The following is a 13,423-nucleotide window of genomic DNA, read 5'->3' as shown; positions in this document are numbered from 1 at the left end:
AAAATATTTTTCCAAAATGGATTGCATTGAAGTTAACATTTCTTCATTTACCTTTGAATGTTTATTTTTGATCTAAGTAAGTAGGTTAATAATTTTGTTACATTTTTGTTTAAGATGAGGTCCTTTAGGCACTGGGCACGCTAATGCAGTTCCCATGTGCTAAAAGGTTGGGGACCCCTGCCATAGAGTCACCCTCCAAAGCATCTTATTTTCTCCAGGCAAACAGATCTCTGCAATCTGGAGATGAGCTGCAATTCTGGGGGATCCCCAGTTCCCATGTGGAGGCTGACATCCCTATGCAGAGGTGCATAGTTGGTAGATACTAACCCCTCCCCTGTACATGGCTTTCTGTGCCCCAGTTTGTCCTACCACATCTTTCCCCCTCAGCCTACTTCTTAGGCTAGAAGTGGCATAATGGTTATTTATATATTTATTATATATAGAATCCAGGTGCCCCAAGTTCAAATTCCCACTCTTCCATGAAAGTTTGGTAGATGGCCTTGGGACAGTCACACCCCCAGCCTAACCTTACAGGGTTGTTTTGAAGATAAAATGGAGGAGTGGAAAATGCCCATTGCTGAAAGGATGGCATTTTGTAGAACTCTTTGTCTGAGATCTCCCAGATGACTCAGTTTAGTCCTCCTTCTTTCCCCAGCATCCAAAAGTGCACTAGATGGCTGTGGTCTTGCCTTATCAAAGGTCATGACGTAACAGATTTCACATGCCTAAATGTCCAGCTATGCATACAACATTATCTTCGGCATTTTCAATTGTGAATGAAACTACAGAATCCTCTTTTCCAGACAATGACAGTCATTTCTCTCTAGCAGACTTCATATATGCTTATTAACACATGTAAAAACAATCAGGACTGAAAAGAAGCAATAAGAAAACTATAGCCAGAATGATTATTGCTTGACATCAGGTAGCTGGAACAAGGCAATTACTGTGCCAAGAACAGCCTGCACAGGCCTGACTGCCTTTATACTCGCATGGAAGAGTGGTGCTGCTGCCAAAAGTTACAGGGGCTTCCCATCAAGGGAAAGTGCCTTGGTAGCAAGCCAGGATCCACGCCTGCTCTGTTTGCACAGCTCCAGCATATGATTTCTGTTATCATAAGCTGGCCAACTTTATTTCTAGAAGGCTTTAATATTTCCAAAACAATCAGAGAATTGAAAGGTGACGGTCTCCCATCACCATAGCATCTTTTTACTGGAATACAATTGCTAGATTTCTTTGATCGAAATCATGGAGGTTTTGATGGCAAAATGTGCAAACCTCCTTACATCAGCATAGTGAGCTTAGGGATTTACTGTTTCTTTCTCCTACTGTTTCTTCCTTCTTTTACCTGAGGGGCAGCACTGTTTGTCTTTTATTCTTGGGGTTATGTGTCTTTTAAAAGTTGATCTTTACAGTTCTTTCAGTGTCTTGTTCTGGGGGGGGGGGTGCACTGCAGTTGTAGTTAGAATAGCCCATTCTCCCAGTTTGGTAGCTGTTGTACTTGTTGCAGTAGGTTACCAACTTCAGGTACTGTTGTTCTGCTCTGGTTTGCTAGCCTGGGGGGCATTGTTTGGTTCTCCTGCCAGAAGACCTAAGACCCTGGGGAGCTTCTGCCAGTCAGAGCAGACAATACTGACTTAGACAGCTTCATATGTTCAATATGTTCAATATGCTTTCACAGAACAGTTCTATCAGAGCTCTCTCAGGCTGTCTGACATCAAGAGAGGAAGGCAATGCAATTATAAGCTGCTTTGAGACTCCTTTGGTTGCTGAAAAGCAGGCTACAAAAACCAGCAGCTATTCATCCTCTTGACTTTTCTGTATTTGTGTGTTTGTGTGGGGGGGGGGGGCTGGATGGGAAGCATGTGATGATGGAGTATTTCCCACCCTTGGCTTCTTAAGTCAATAAGTCTGCCCAGATTTTGTGGTAAAATTAGGTGTTTTGGCTTATATGCGGGTCGGCTTATATGCGAGTATCAAAGATGTGTACTGTGCTTTAAGGCTTTTAGATCACTACACTAGCAGACAATTTTAACTTTCACTTTCACCCAAGACTTTTCTGTGCATCCAAAACAGTTTCTCTGAAAACTGCTGCTCTCTTTGGCTGCCTTTTCTGTTCCTTTTCCTTCCTCATATCTCCTCAACCAGACACAGAAAGAGAAATAGATAGACTAATTAGAATTTCAAGTGGGCATTGCAGATTGACCCTTTTTTAAAATCCTTTGACTCATCAGTCCTGACTCTTGTACCTATGGGTTCTACACTTTGACATTGATAAACCCCCTCCTCTCCCACCCCCAAGATGAATGGACTTTGAGCTAAGCTTCACCACGGAATGGGGCCAGCCTAGGGTTGCCAGCTCCAGGCTGGGAAAAACCTGGGGACCTTGGGGTTGGAGCTTGCAGAGGGTGGGGCTTAGGGAGGGGAGAGCCATACACAGTTTACCTTCTAAGCAGCCATTTTCTCCAGGAGAACTGAGCTCTGTTGCCTGAAGAGGAGCTGTCATTCCGAGATACCCCCAGGTCCCACCTGGATGCTGGCATCCCTAGGGCTGCCCCTTGGCTAAGAATTGAGAACCCTACTCAGGAAACCATCAAGATCAGTCCTGCTGTACAAGCAATCTGAAGGGGGAGGGGGGAGAATGGGAGATTGAAGCTATAGTCAATTTAAAGTGTTACCAGACCACACGGGATGCAGCAGAGAGGGAATGTTACATGAATAAACACTTCTGGACACTCCCTCCATCTCATTTGCATCCAGTCTTTGTGGTGCAGTATTTTATGCTGATGATCAGATTCTGCCTGTGATATAACTGTGTGCTGTTTCAGCATGGGTTTTTGCCGGGCAATATATTTCATTCAAGCCTGGAGGACAGCCAGGACAGCCCTGATCCCTCTCAAGATGGCATCCCTCAGCACTTTCTTCCCATCAGAAACACAAACTGGGTGCAAGGCAGCTGAATTCCAGCCCTGATATAATGTAACACTGCAGCCTCTTGGCAGCACAATCCAGCATTCTTATTGAGACAGATCTCTGTGGGCTACTTGTGTGTTGAAGCAACACAATCACTTCCTTATCTCCTTGCTCTTTTAAGAAACAAAAATAGGTGACAGGAAAGGCTGAGGCCTACCAGACCCCACACACTTGAAACAACAAAAAGGCAAGTGACACGTGATAGGAAAAAGACTACCTAAATGGAATTATTTTTAGCTAGAACCCCACAAATCCCTCTCTGGCTTTCTTTGAGTAAGGGCTAACAAAAAGTTCCCCCTCCTAACTTTAATACATGCATTTAGGGAAAGAAGCAGATAATTCTGGTATCACTGTTCCTGATATATACAGGCTCTGAAGAGGTGGGGGGAGGTAGAAAGAGGTTGAAGACTTATAGTACGATAGGCCAAAGTCCAATTCACACATGCAGAGGAATGAAGTGACAGAGTCCTGGGGCAGTTGAATGCATGGCTTCAGAGGGCAAGAAGCAGCTTCCAAATCTGAGGGCCATTCTGCACGGGGATCCATGTAGCAAATTGTTTGCTGAACGAAAAATCACCATTTTAAATAGTGGAATTCGTCATTATGCATACCTGCCTTTGTAGTGGAATCCAGTTGCGTTTCTATCGTTTCCCACAGGGTTCCCGTCTCGGCAAAAATCGCTAAAAAGGAAGCGCTATTGCTGAGCTGTGTCCCGCCCCTGGCCGTCAAGCAGCCAATGGGCGGCCGTTAGCATGCTCCCAAACAGCCCCTTTCCCTTTAAGGAAGGTTAAAAAAAAAAACACACAGTTGCAACGAATATGCGTTGATTCGTTGCAACGGAGAGACCCATCCAGCCAGCAGGTGGTGTTTGAGCTGCCGTTTCATCGTTGCCACGCTCCCCCCCGAGTGAAAAAAAATTCCCCCCCCCTCATGGGCACGATTTTCGGCCGAAAACAGTGTGAAAAATAAAGTGAAAATAAACCAGCAAACGGGCCTCTATGATGCTTGTGCTTGGTGACTTTAAACAGAGGGACTGCAGCCAGAGAAGCCTCACTGGGTAAACGAAGGCTTGCCGGTGCGTTGATCTCCGCTCGCTCGGAGAAAAAAAAATGGCGATCGCTTCGCCGGAAGATCAGAGGAGAGAGCCAGGGGGAGGGACTTTGCAGAAACCGCAACAATGGTAACGCACAGAACTTTCCCGCTAGTGTTGCAGATTGGTTGCAGGAGTGTAGCGCTTTCCGGAGGGTGAATCCACTTTTTGGGATTTCCCTGAAAGCGCTACAACAAAGCGCTTTTTGCGGATCAGTTTCAGGAGTGTTGCAGATTGTCAACGACGTTGTGCATAACGGCAAAACTGTAGCGATTTCAATTAGTAACCATTGTGCTATTTTGGACGAATGCGGAACGACCCTGAATTTACCCTGGCATTAAAAAAACTCAACCCAAACAGGAAAAGTACTCCAGCAGGGGGAAGTTGTGCCCCACTGCTCAGTGTGTTGGTTTTCTATTTGCAAGGAATATTGAATCTATAGGGCAGCATTCCAAAATGGAATCTGCAGTCTTAAAAACGACTGGTAGTACTACCCTCTCATTCTCCTGCCTGTGTGAAGCCAACATGAGGATTATAGTGGCCAACCTCTGGCATCTAGTTCTCCCAGACTTACAAACTGACTTCCAGTCCAGACTACAGAGATCAGGCTCCTGAAGAAAATGGAGGCTTCCATGGAATTATACTCCTGCTGAGCACCTTCCCTTCCCCAGTCTCTGTCCTCCCAGGCAACCCCCCCCCCTAAATCTCTAGGAATTTCCTGAGTTGGACTTGCCAACCCTACTGACAGCTGTGATATGCAGGATAAAGTAGCAGCCTGAGTGGCAGAATTCCACACTGATTGGGAGGAACTTTTTACATGGGGGTGCATTTAAAATTATCCTCTTCACCTGCAATCTTCAGCAATACAGTTTCAGCCACCTCAGCCCAAGAGTGTGCAGAAGTGTTCTATATACAAACAGAAAACTTATACTGGTGTGTCTGTGTTAAACTCCAACATTATGTATCTTCACGTTTGCAGCTACTGTCTGCATTTGGTCATTAAAAATTTCAGGTAGGAAACAAACACAGTGGAACTAGCCACACATTTTTCTAGAGATTGTTCTTACATTCCAGTACTACTGCATATCCAGATTTTCCATGAGCAAGTGTGTTTCTTATAAATTCATTAGCTAGCCGTTTTAGCATGCAAAATACTTTCTGATCCATCTCAAGCCACATTGCAAGCTCATATCTTGTACGCATCAACAGTTTGCCTTGCATAACCATCACAAACACATGATAATTGTTGGCCACCCATGAATAAACATTGTACTGTCTTGATTGCAAGCACAGTAACAGGGCTAAAGAGCATTAAACAGTACATAATCCAACTCCGGTCAATTCATTTATGAATTGATTTCATTTGTGAAACTGAATCTCACAGTCCAACCCCTTCTCAAAAACTGAACATAATTCCTATTTGAGTTCATTAGCACCTTAGAGACAACAAGATTTGTGGTATAAGCTCCCTTCTTCCCTCTGAATTGATAATCAGCCACTGATTTAAATTGGAGGTTGATGTGTACACCAGTAACTTAGTTAAAAGTGCTCAAGAGCCAACTTGGTATAGTGGATAAGAGTGTTGGCCTCTAATTTGGAGAACCAGTTTGGGTTCCCCACTCCTCCACATGCAGCCAGTTGGGGGGACTTTAGGCCAGTCCTCACCTACCTCACAGAGTGTCTGTTTGTTGTGGGGAGAGGAAGGGTAGGCAGGTGTAAGCCTCTTTGAGACACCTTCCAGTAATAAAATGCAGGGTACAACAAAACAGTTCTTCTTCAAGTTTGGCTGATTCATGACCCTTACAATATTGAAATATTATAAGCCTATATATCATTGCTATCCATACAGATGATGACTGCTCCATAATTAGCTCCACTAATTCTTGCCTTATTGACATAAAATAATGTTATTTATTTATATGGGTTTTTACACCTTGCTTTTTTTTGCATGTAGCACTCAAGGCAGTTAACAAAAGTTAAACAAACCATAAAATACCAAATCACATGTTAGTAGTCAGCAGAATTAAACATATAATAAAGAAGAACAGATAAACAATTTAAATGCCATTTCAAAGCATGCAGCTTTACATATCACTTAAGTATTAACAAAGATAGTGATAAGATATTCATGCCATGGGAAAGAGTATCCAGGTTCGGCAATGATGGAAAAAGTCCCATGCTCAATATGTAACTACCTCTCCTCCAGAGGCTGGGACCTAGAGGGTCATGTTAACTTATGGGCAGATGTAAGCCATTGCACCTCATTGAAGTCTCTGTCCTCTCTAGGCTCCATCCCCAAAACTCCAGGAGTTTCCCAACTTGGACCTAGCAACCCTGCCTTCCCCATCCCCAGCCAGTGTCCAGGGGGAACCTGGCAACCCTAACACAGACAGAGGGTAGCATTAGGAGAGAGCTCATCAAGCCGTCACCAACTGGCTTGTGGAGTCCTCCAGGGTGCAGTTCTCTCTCCAATTCTATTCAACAACTTTATGCACTCTCTTGCTCAACTGCTATGGAGGTTTGGGCTGGGTTGCCACCAATTTACTGCTGACACCCAGCTCTTCCTCCTGATGGATGGCAGCCCTGACTCTCCCCCAGAAACATTAGCCAGCTCTCTGGAAGCAGTGAGGGGTGGCTTAAGCAGAGTCGTCTGAAGGTCAATCCTTCAAAGACAGAGGCCCTGTGGCTAGGCAGGCAAGGTCCAATTGAGGAAGCGTGCCTCCCCTTATCCCTGACCCAGAAACTACAACTGGTCCAGAATGCAGCTGCCAGGGTCCTCACAGCAACACCTCGGAGGTCCCACATCCAGCCCATCCTCCAGCGGCTGTGCTAGCTCCCGGCTGAATTCCAGATAAAGCTTAAGGTTTTGGTTATTACCTTTAAGGCCACACGCAGTCTGGGCCCCGTATACCTAAGGGATCACCTCTCTGCCTACACCCCTCAAAGAACCTTGTGCTCTACCACATCCAAGGGTCTGGTGGTCCCTGGCCCAAAAGAAGCCGGCTTGACCTTAACCAGGGCCAGAGCTTTCTCCATCCTGGCTCCCACTTGGTGAAATGAGCTCCCAGAGGAAATCAGGGCCCTGATGGAACTAAAACAATTCTGCAGGAGCTGCAAAAGGCAACTCCTCCACCAGGCATTTGGTTGAGGTTGATCTGAACCACCGCTTCCCACTGGCCCCCTGTCAGGATCAGACCCCCTGTCAGGACCCCCCAAGCCACCCTCCGACAATCATTACAGATCCGACGAAACCACTGGGCCTCAGTACAAGTTAATCAATTTTTCTAGTATTCTACTGTTCTACAATGTTTATTATTACCATTATATTGTTGTTATTGTTACTGTTGTTACCACGTTACTATAAACTGAATTAATTGTATTGTTCCTGTTTCATGTAAACCAGCGGTCCTCAAGCTTTCGCTTGCTGCAGACCGCTGCGGCGTAGTGGGTGGAGAGGGTGGCCCGGGGGCCCACGCATGCGCGGCAGCCCCAGCGCAAACGCGCATGCGCGGACTGCCGCACATGCGCGTTTGCGCCCAGCAGGGGTGCAAACGCGCGTGCACGGCAGTCTGCACGTGCGCATTTGCGCCACCGCCATGCCGGCGGCCGTGGCTCCCCCTCCCGGCCCCTCCAGGCCGCGAGCAAATCGGCTGCTAAAGCAAAGGCCTCAGCGCCGGGCCGCGGCTCCTTCTTCCCTCCCCTCCCGAAGCGAGAAGCTTGCCTGGCCGTGAGCTAATCGGCCGCTTTGGCAGCCGATTTGCTTGCGGCCTGGCGAGCTTCTCGCTTCGGGGGGGGGGGGAGGGAAGAAGGAGCCGCGGCCCGGCGCCGAGGCCTTCGCAGCCTGGCACCGGGCCCAAGCCCGCGGGTTGGGGACCACTGATGTAAACCACCCTGAGCCTCAGGGAGGGCGGTATATAAACAAACAAGCAGTGGTATTTTTCTGACACTCAGAAATAAATTTACTTCAGAGAAGTACTTCATGTCAGTTACTTTTGTCTATCGAAACTATCTTGCACACTGCAGTTTTCAAATCTAGTGTTACTTTTGGGAGAAAAACTCTGACTGGACTAATATGGAAGTGCCTGACCTTGCACACAGGAGATTAATGTCCTTCACAATGCAGTTAAGCATATTTGTTGACTAGAGACAGGTGCGCACTGCAACAAAAAAAGTCACAGATGTTCTTTGGCAACACTTTCCACAGATTCCTTTTCATTAATATTTATACTTTTTAACTTGATATTATCCAGGACCTGGAAAAAAGTAGTTAGGGGAATATTGAAAGCTCTTATAATACTGTACAGCTATGCATTTCCAAAGTTTAGAACCATCATTTTGACAGGACTTAATTTCAGCTAGGGCTCAGTAGGGTCCAACTTTTGACAATTAAATCATATAAAACCTGCTATGTTTCTGAGCATATGCAGAATGCATTTTCCTTTCCAGTCTGTAATTATGGCTAATCTGTGAGGAGTAGGCAGAGACTTTGGCTTCCCAGGAAGTTTGAAATCTACTCTCCATCTACCTAAATTATTTTAAAATTAGCAACTACATTTTGTAATTGATTCCCATTCAGTTTCAGATATTTTTCTGAAAAGCACATGTACGTGTAACTATGACACAATTTAGCAACATGTTATATGCTCTAAAAGTACAAGCTTCACAAACATGATCTTATTCAATCATATAAAATGTTCTTGGAAAATCGTATATTTTCCTGAAAGAAAACACTGTTGATAGTTGGAATGAAATTATTTCTTTACCCAACAATATAGCCCTTATTCTCTAAACCCATCAACATATATGACACCTGCACAGTGCAATCCCAAGAATAGCTTCCTGGGAGAAGCCCCATTGGGTAGACTTCAGCAGGATTATCAGCAGACCTCTGTTCAAGATTTAATTGGCAGAGCAGTGAAAGATATTTGTAAAATTCAGAGGTTCCAGCCCAAACTTCATTTGGATTATGGCAGCTCTTATGTGCCCACCTTCACTGTGGCAAAACTAGGGCTTCTGCAAAATGATTTTCCAGTTTTCAAGAACCCCCAACTTCCTTCAAGGGCTTCAGGACAACTTTCTGTTCTCTCAGATGAACTGCAGGTCTAACCAGCAGAAAATTGAAAAACTAAAAGATATTTCCAGAGAAAGGCTACTTTTCTTGGTAAGCATCTGATCCTGCATCTTATCCACCCAGTAAGTACTGTGAAGGTCGTCCACAGGTTATGTATCCTGTGAAGGCCCATCAAAATTTTCTAAGGCATCAGACTTAACTCTAGGGACAGTCAAAATCCGGAGAACTCTAACCCGAAGTAAAGTCAGTCATGTTTAACTTGCTTTTCAGTAAACTTGCTCCTTAAAAAAAAAAAAAAAAACCCTTGCAAATCTGTTAGAAATGATTTTTTGGGGATTCTACAAGGTGCCTTTGAAAAAACCCAGGTGCATGTGTTTGCTTTAAGAATTCACCAAATTTCGGCAGGGGTCTGACGAGACACCGCCTTCCTTTCAAATTAGTGAATTCCAAGAAGACTTTAAAAGCAAGTCAATAGATTCGAATCCCAATTCCTGCCGAGATTAGAAGCCACCGGAGAAAGTACTGTGAGATAACGGGACCCTGGGCGTCAAGTGTTTGGGAGCCAATCCCTGCATAGACCTCCGCAACAACCGCTTGCGGATCTCGCACACAACCCGGGTCTCTCCTGCAGCTGCAACGCCGGGCCGAAGTTTGCTTGCCCGCTCCCCGCCTCCCTCGCTCACGTCGTGATTCCAGTTCCAAAGAAAGCTCTTTGTCTGGAGGGGAGGGGGCGCAAGACTGGCCCCCGCAGCCCTTCTCCGGGGAGGTGTTGCAGCAGCAGCAGCGCTCGCTTCCCTCTCGGTCCGGCCGGGGTGGGCAAAGTTTGTCACACAAGGAGTTTTGTCGCTGCTGGCGTGGGCCCCTGCGGCTTTTGTTGCCAAACAGCTTCTGTCTCTCCGGCTGGGATGCCGGAAGGCAGCGCCTACTCTGGTCTCGGGGCTTTAGCGATTTCTAAAGTAAGAAAGGGGGCGGACGGGAAAGTGCACCCCCCCCCCAACCGCCTTTCCCGTTTCCCGGGGTGCTGGAAAGAACCTTGCCAAAGAAATCGGTGCAAGCGCCCCCTCCCAAGTTGGTCTCTTTCTCCCCCTTTACCTTTCTGCTGGCTTCACAGCAGCCCATTTTGCTCCCCTTGCAGCCCATCGCTCCTTGCCGGAGGGGAGGGGAGGGGAGGGGGGAGCTCTGCGGAGTCCCGGGGCTTAAGAGCAGCCGCGGCGAGACGGGAAGGGCTCCATCCCATGCACTGCCTCCTACGAGACCCCGAAACTAAACCTGCGAACAGTCTACTTGAACTTCATGCTTAGATAGTCACGCACCGTAAGTATCAGAAGAGAAGGCCCTTCCAAGTTTGTCCTTAAAAAAAAAGAAAGAAAGTTTGCGTTCTGGGAAGCCAAATGCTACGTTGTGCTGACAGGGCCAGAAGAGGGAGCCGGCGACCAAATTCCTTTTCGTTGAGAGTTAAGATGATGGCATGCTATCAGGCCCTTCGCTTGAGCGAGGCTTGGGTGAAAGCCTGTTTAGAATTACCAAGGGAGTGGGGTGGGGGTGGGGGTAGAGACGGTTTGACCTTTTGTCTGCAATAACAGGTTGGTGGTATATCTCTCTTGACTTAGCTATACAATTTACCAAGTCCCAAAGTGACCAACTAGGGTTTCTAGTAAGCAATGTATCTTTAAAAAACAAAACCTATTTCTAAGTCATTTTCTGATTTAAAAAAGACAAAAGCAGCACTGCAGGATCAGAAGATGAAGAGCTGGGGTTTTGTACCCCGCTTTTCACTTCCTGAAAGGATCTCAAATTGGCTTACATTCACCTTCCATTTTAGCCTCACAACAACACTGTGAGCTAGGTAAATTAGGCTAAGAATATGTGACTGGCCATTGTAATCCAGTATCCCGCCTCACACAGTGGCTCTCTAGTTACTAGCAGAACAAGAGACGGACTCTGAGGCCTTCCCTGGTTGCTTCCAGCCAGAAGCACATACTGGAGGTGGCTTGACAGAATGTGCAGCTCATCAACTCTAGCATTGCTTGCATGAGCTTTGCCTTGTTTCCGGTTTCTGGTTCCCCGAGGGCTTTGTCCCTGCCCTTTAATGAGAACACCTAGTGCATGAAGTTTATCTAGGGACCATCGCTGGCATGGCACCACTGAGATTCTGCGCTCATTGCTCTCCGCATAGTTTAGTATCACCCTTTGATCCAGCCTTTCTTCATTTAATAAGGGTAGCTTTAAATGTGATGCAGACATTCAAGAACTTAAACATGCAACAATATTCGCTGGTGCATTATTTGAAAGGGAGCCCTGGCTGCTTTTCACATACTGTTATCGTACCAGGGATCTGCAACTTGATTACATGTTGTATTGATGCACAAGCATAGTGCATGAAGCAGTTTAAATGTGATGCCAGATACCTACTCAGCATGGCACGTAAATTCTTGCTTGCTTGCCTGCCTCCTGTTTCATTCTGGCCTTACTGAGACATACAAGCCTGTGTGATACCTATAGGGCTTAAGAACGGTGCAGCAACTGGTTTTGTGGCATGTGTAGGTTTGGCTGTGTTGTCAAAGCCTTCTGTTTTGGCTGATGTTTCCTAGCACTGTGGTCCTTTTAGCCCAGAGCATCCAGTATTAGCTGTAATACGATACCCGTGTCGGATATGTTGATAGGGCAGGCTTCCTGCTTTCTGGGCAGCAGCATGGCAGGGAGTGTTGTGGTTACGACTTCAGTTACTGCACATGTTTGTTTGTAAAATGTTGCCTTTTAAATCAGGGGGCCCTAGGCAAGATTAGGTTACATCAACTCAAGCCCTTCCCCCAGCAACAGAAGGATGAATGCTTGCCAAGGTGTGGGGGATATCAAAGGAAATATATGTAGCCCCTTGAAAACTCTGTGAAATAAGTCACAAATTTTGTGTCTTTGCTGGAGAAAGTTGTTTCATTACGTTTATTGTTTATCGCATGAAAATAAAACTAGAGTATTTATTAACACTCCACTAAGTGTTAGAATGTTCAAACTACCGCACCATTGCACTCATTTCTCATGCTAGCAAAGTTATGCTCAAAATCCTACATGCTAGACTGCAGCAATATGTGGACCGAGAACTTCCATAAGTACAGGCAGGATTTCGAAGAGGAACTAGAGATCAAATTGCCAACATATGCTGGATCACGGAGAAAGCTAGGGAGTTCCAGAAGAACATCTACTTCTGCTTCATTGACTATGCTAAAGCCTTTGATTATGTGGAGCCCAACAAATTGTGGCAAGTTCTTAAAGAGATGGGAATACCAGAGCATCTTATTTGTCTCTTGAGAAATTTATATGCAGGTAAGAAGCAACAGTGAGAACTGAACATGGAATCACTGATTGGTTCAAAATTGAGAAAGGAGTTCGGCAAGGCTGTATACTGTCGCCTTGCCTATTTAACTTATATGCGGAGCACATCATGAGAAAGGTGGGATTAGAGGAGTCACAAATTGGGATCAAGATTGCAGGGAGAAATATCAACAACCTCAGATATGCAGATGATACCACTCTAATGGCAGAAAGTGAAGAGGAACTAAAGAGCCTGTTGATGCGGATGAAGGAGGAGAGTGCAAAAGCTGGCTTGAAACTCAACATCAAGAAAACAAAGATCATGGCATCCGGCCCTCTCAATTCCTGGCAAATAGATGGGGAAGAAATGGAGATAGTGACAGATTTTATTTTCCTGGGCTCCAAGATCACTGTAGATGGGGACTGCATCAAAGAAATTAAAAGATGCTTGCTCCTGGGGAGGAAAGCTATGGCAAATCTAGACACCATCCTAAAAAGCAGAGACATCACCCTGCCAACAAAAGTGCATTTAGTCAAGGCTATGGGCTTCCCAGTTGCAATGTATGGCTGCGAAAGTTGGACCATAAGGAAGGCCGAGCGTCAAAGAATTTAGGCCTTTGAACTCTGGTGCTGGAGAAGACTCTTGTCCCTTGGACTGCAAGGCGAACAAACTGGTCAGTCCTAGAGGAGATCAGCCCTGACTGCTCTTTAGAAGGCCAGATCCTGAAGATGAAACTCAAATACTTTGGCCACCTCATGAGAAGGAAGGACTCCCTGGAGAAGAGCCTAATGCTGGGAGCGATCGTGGGCAAAAGAAGAAGGGGACGACAGAGAATGAGGTGGCTGGATGGAGTCACTGAAGCAGTAGGTGCAAACTTAAATGGACTCCGGGGAATGGTAGAGGACAGGAAGGCCTGGAGGATCATTGTCCATGGGGTCACGATGGGTCAGACACGACTTCGCACCTAACAACAACAACA

General features: G+C 46.0%; 1 protein-coding gene and 1 long non-coding RNA gene across 2 annotated transcripts in view; one reads left to right on the top strand and one right to left on the bottom strand.

Annotated features, from left to right (window-relative positions):
- Positions 1–10,444, bottom strand: part of CCDC69 (coiled-coil domain containing 69) — an 82,639-nt gene extending 72,195 nt beyond the window's left edge. The window contains exon 1 of the mRNA XM_077326530.1: positions 10,227–10,444. Within this exon, the coding sequence (XP_077182645.1) occupies positions 10,227–10,274 (48 nt within the window). The 5' untranslated portion in view covers positions 10,275–10,444. The remainder of the gene's footprint in view (positions 1–10,226) is intronic.
- Positions 10,345–13,423, top strand: part of LOC143832312 (uncharacterized) — a 38,850-nt gene continuing 35,771 nt past the window's right edge. The window contains exon 1 of the long non-coding RNA XR_013229195.1: positions 10,345–10,448. This is a non-coding gene — a long non-coding RNA (uncharacterized LOC143832312). The remainder of the gene's footprint in view (positions 10,449–13,423) is intronic.

This window comes from Paroedura picta, chromosome 3, assembly GCF_049243985.1.
Source record: "Paroedura picta isolate Pp20150507F chromosome 3, Ppicta_v3.0, whole genome shotgun sequence".
Classification (NCBI taxonomy): Eukaryota; Metazoa; Chordata; class Lepidosauria; order Squamata; family Gekkonidae; genus Paroedura; species Paroedura picta.
Note: the sequence above shows the minus strand (reverse complement) of the source record. Positions and strands in the feature narration are given on the sequence as shown.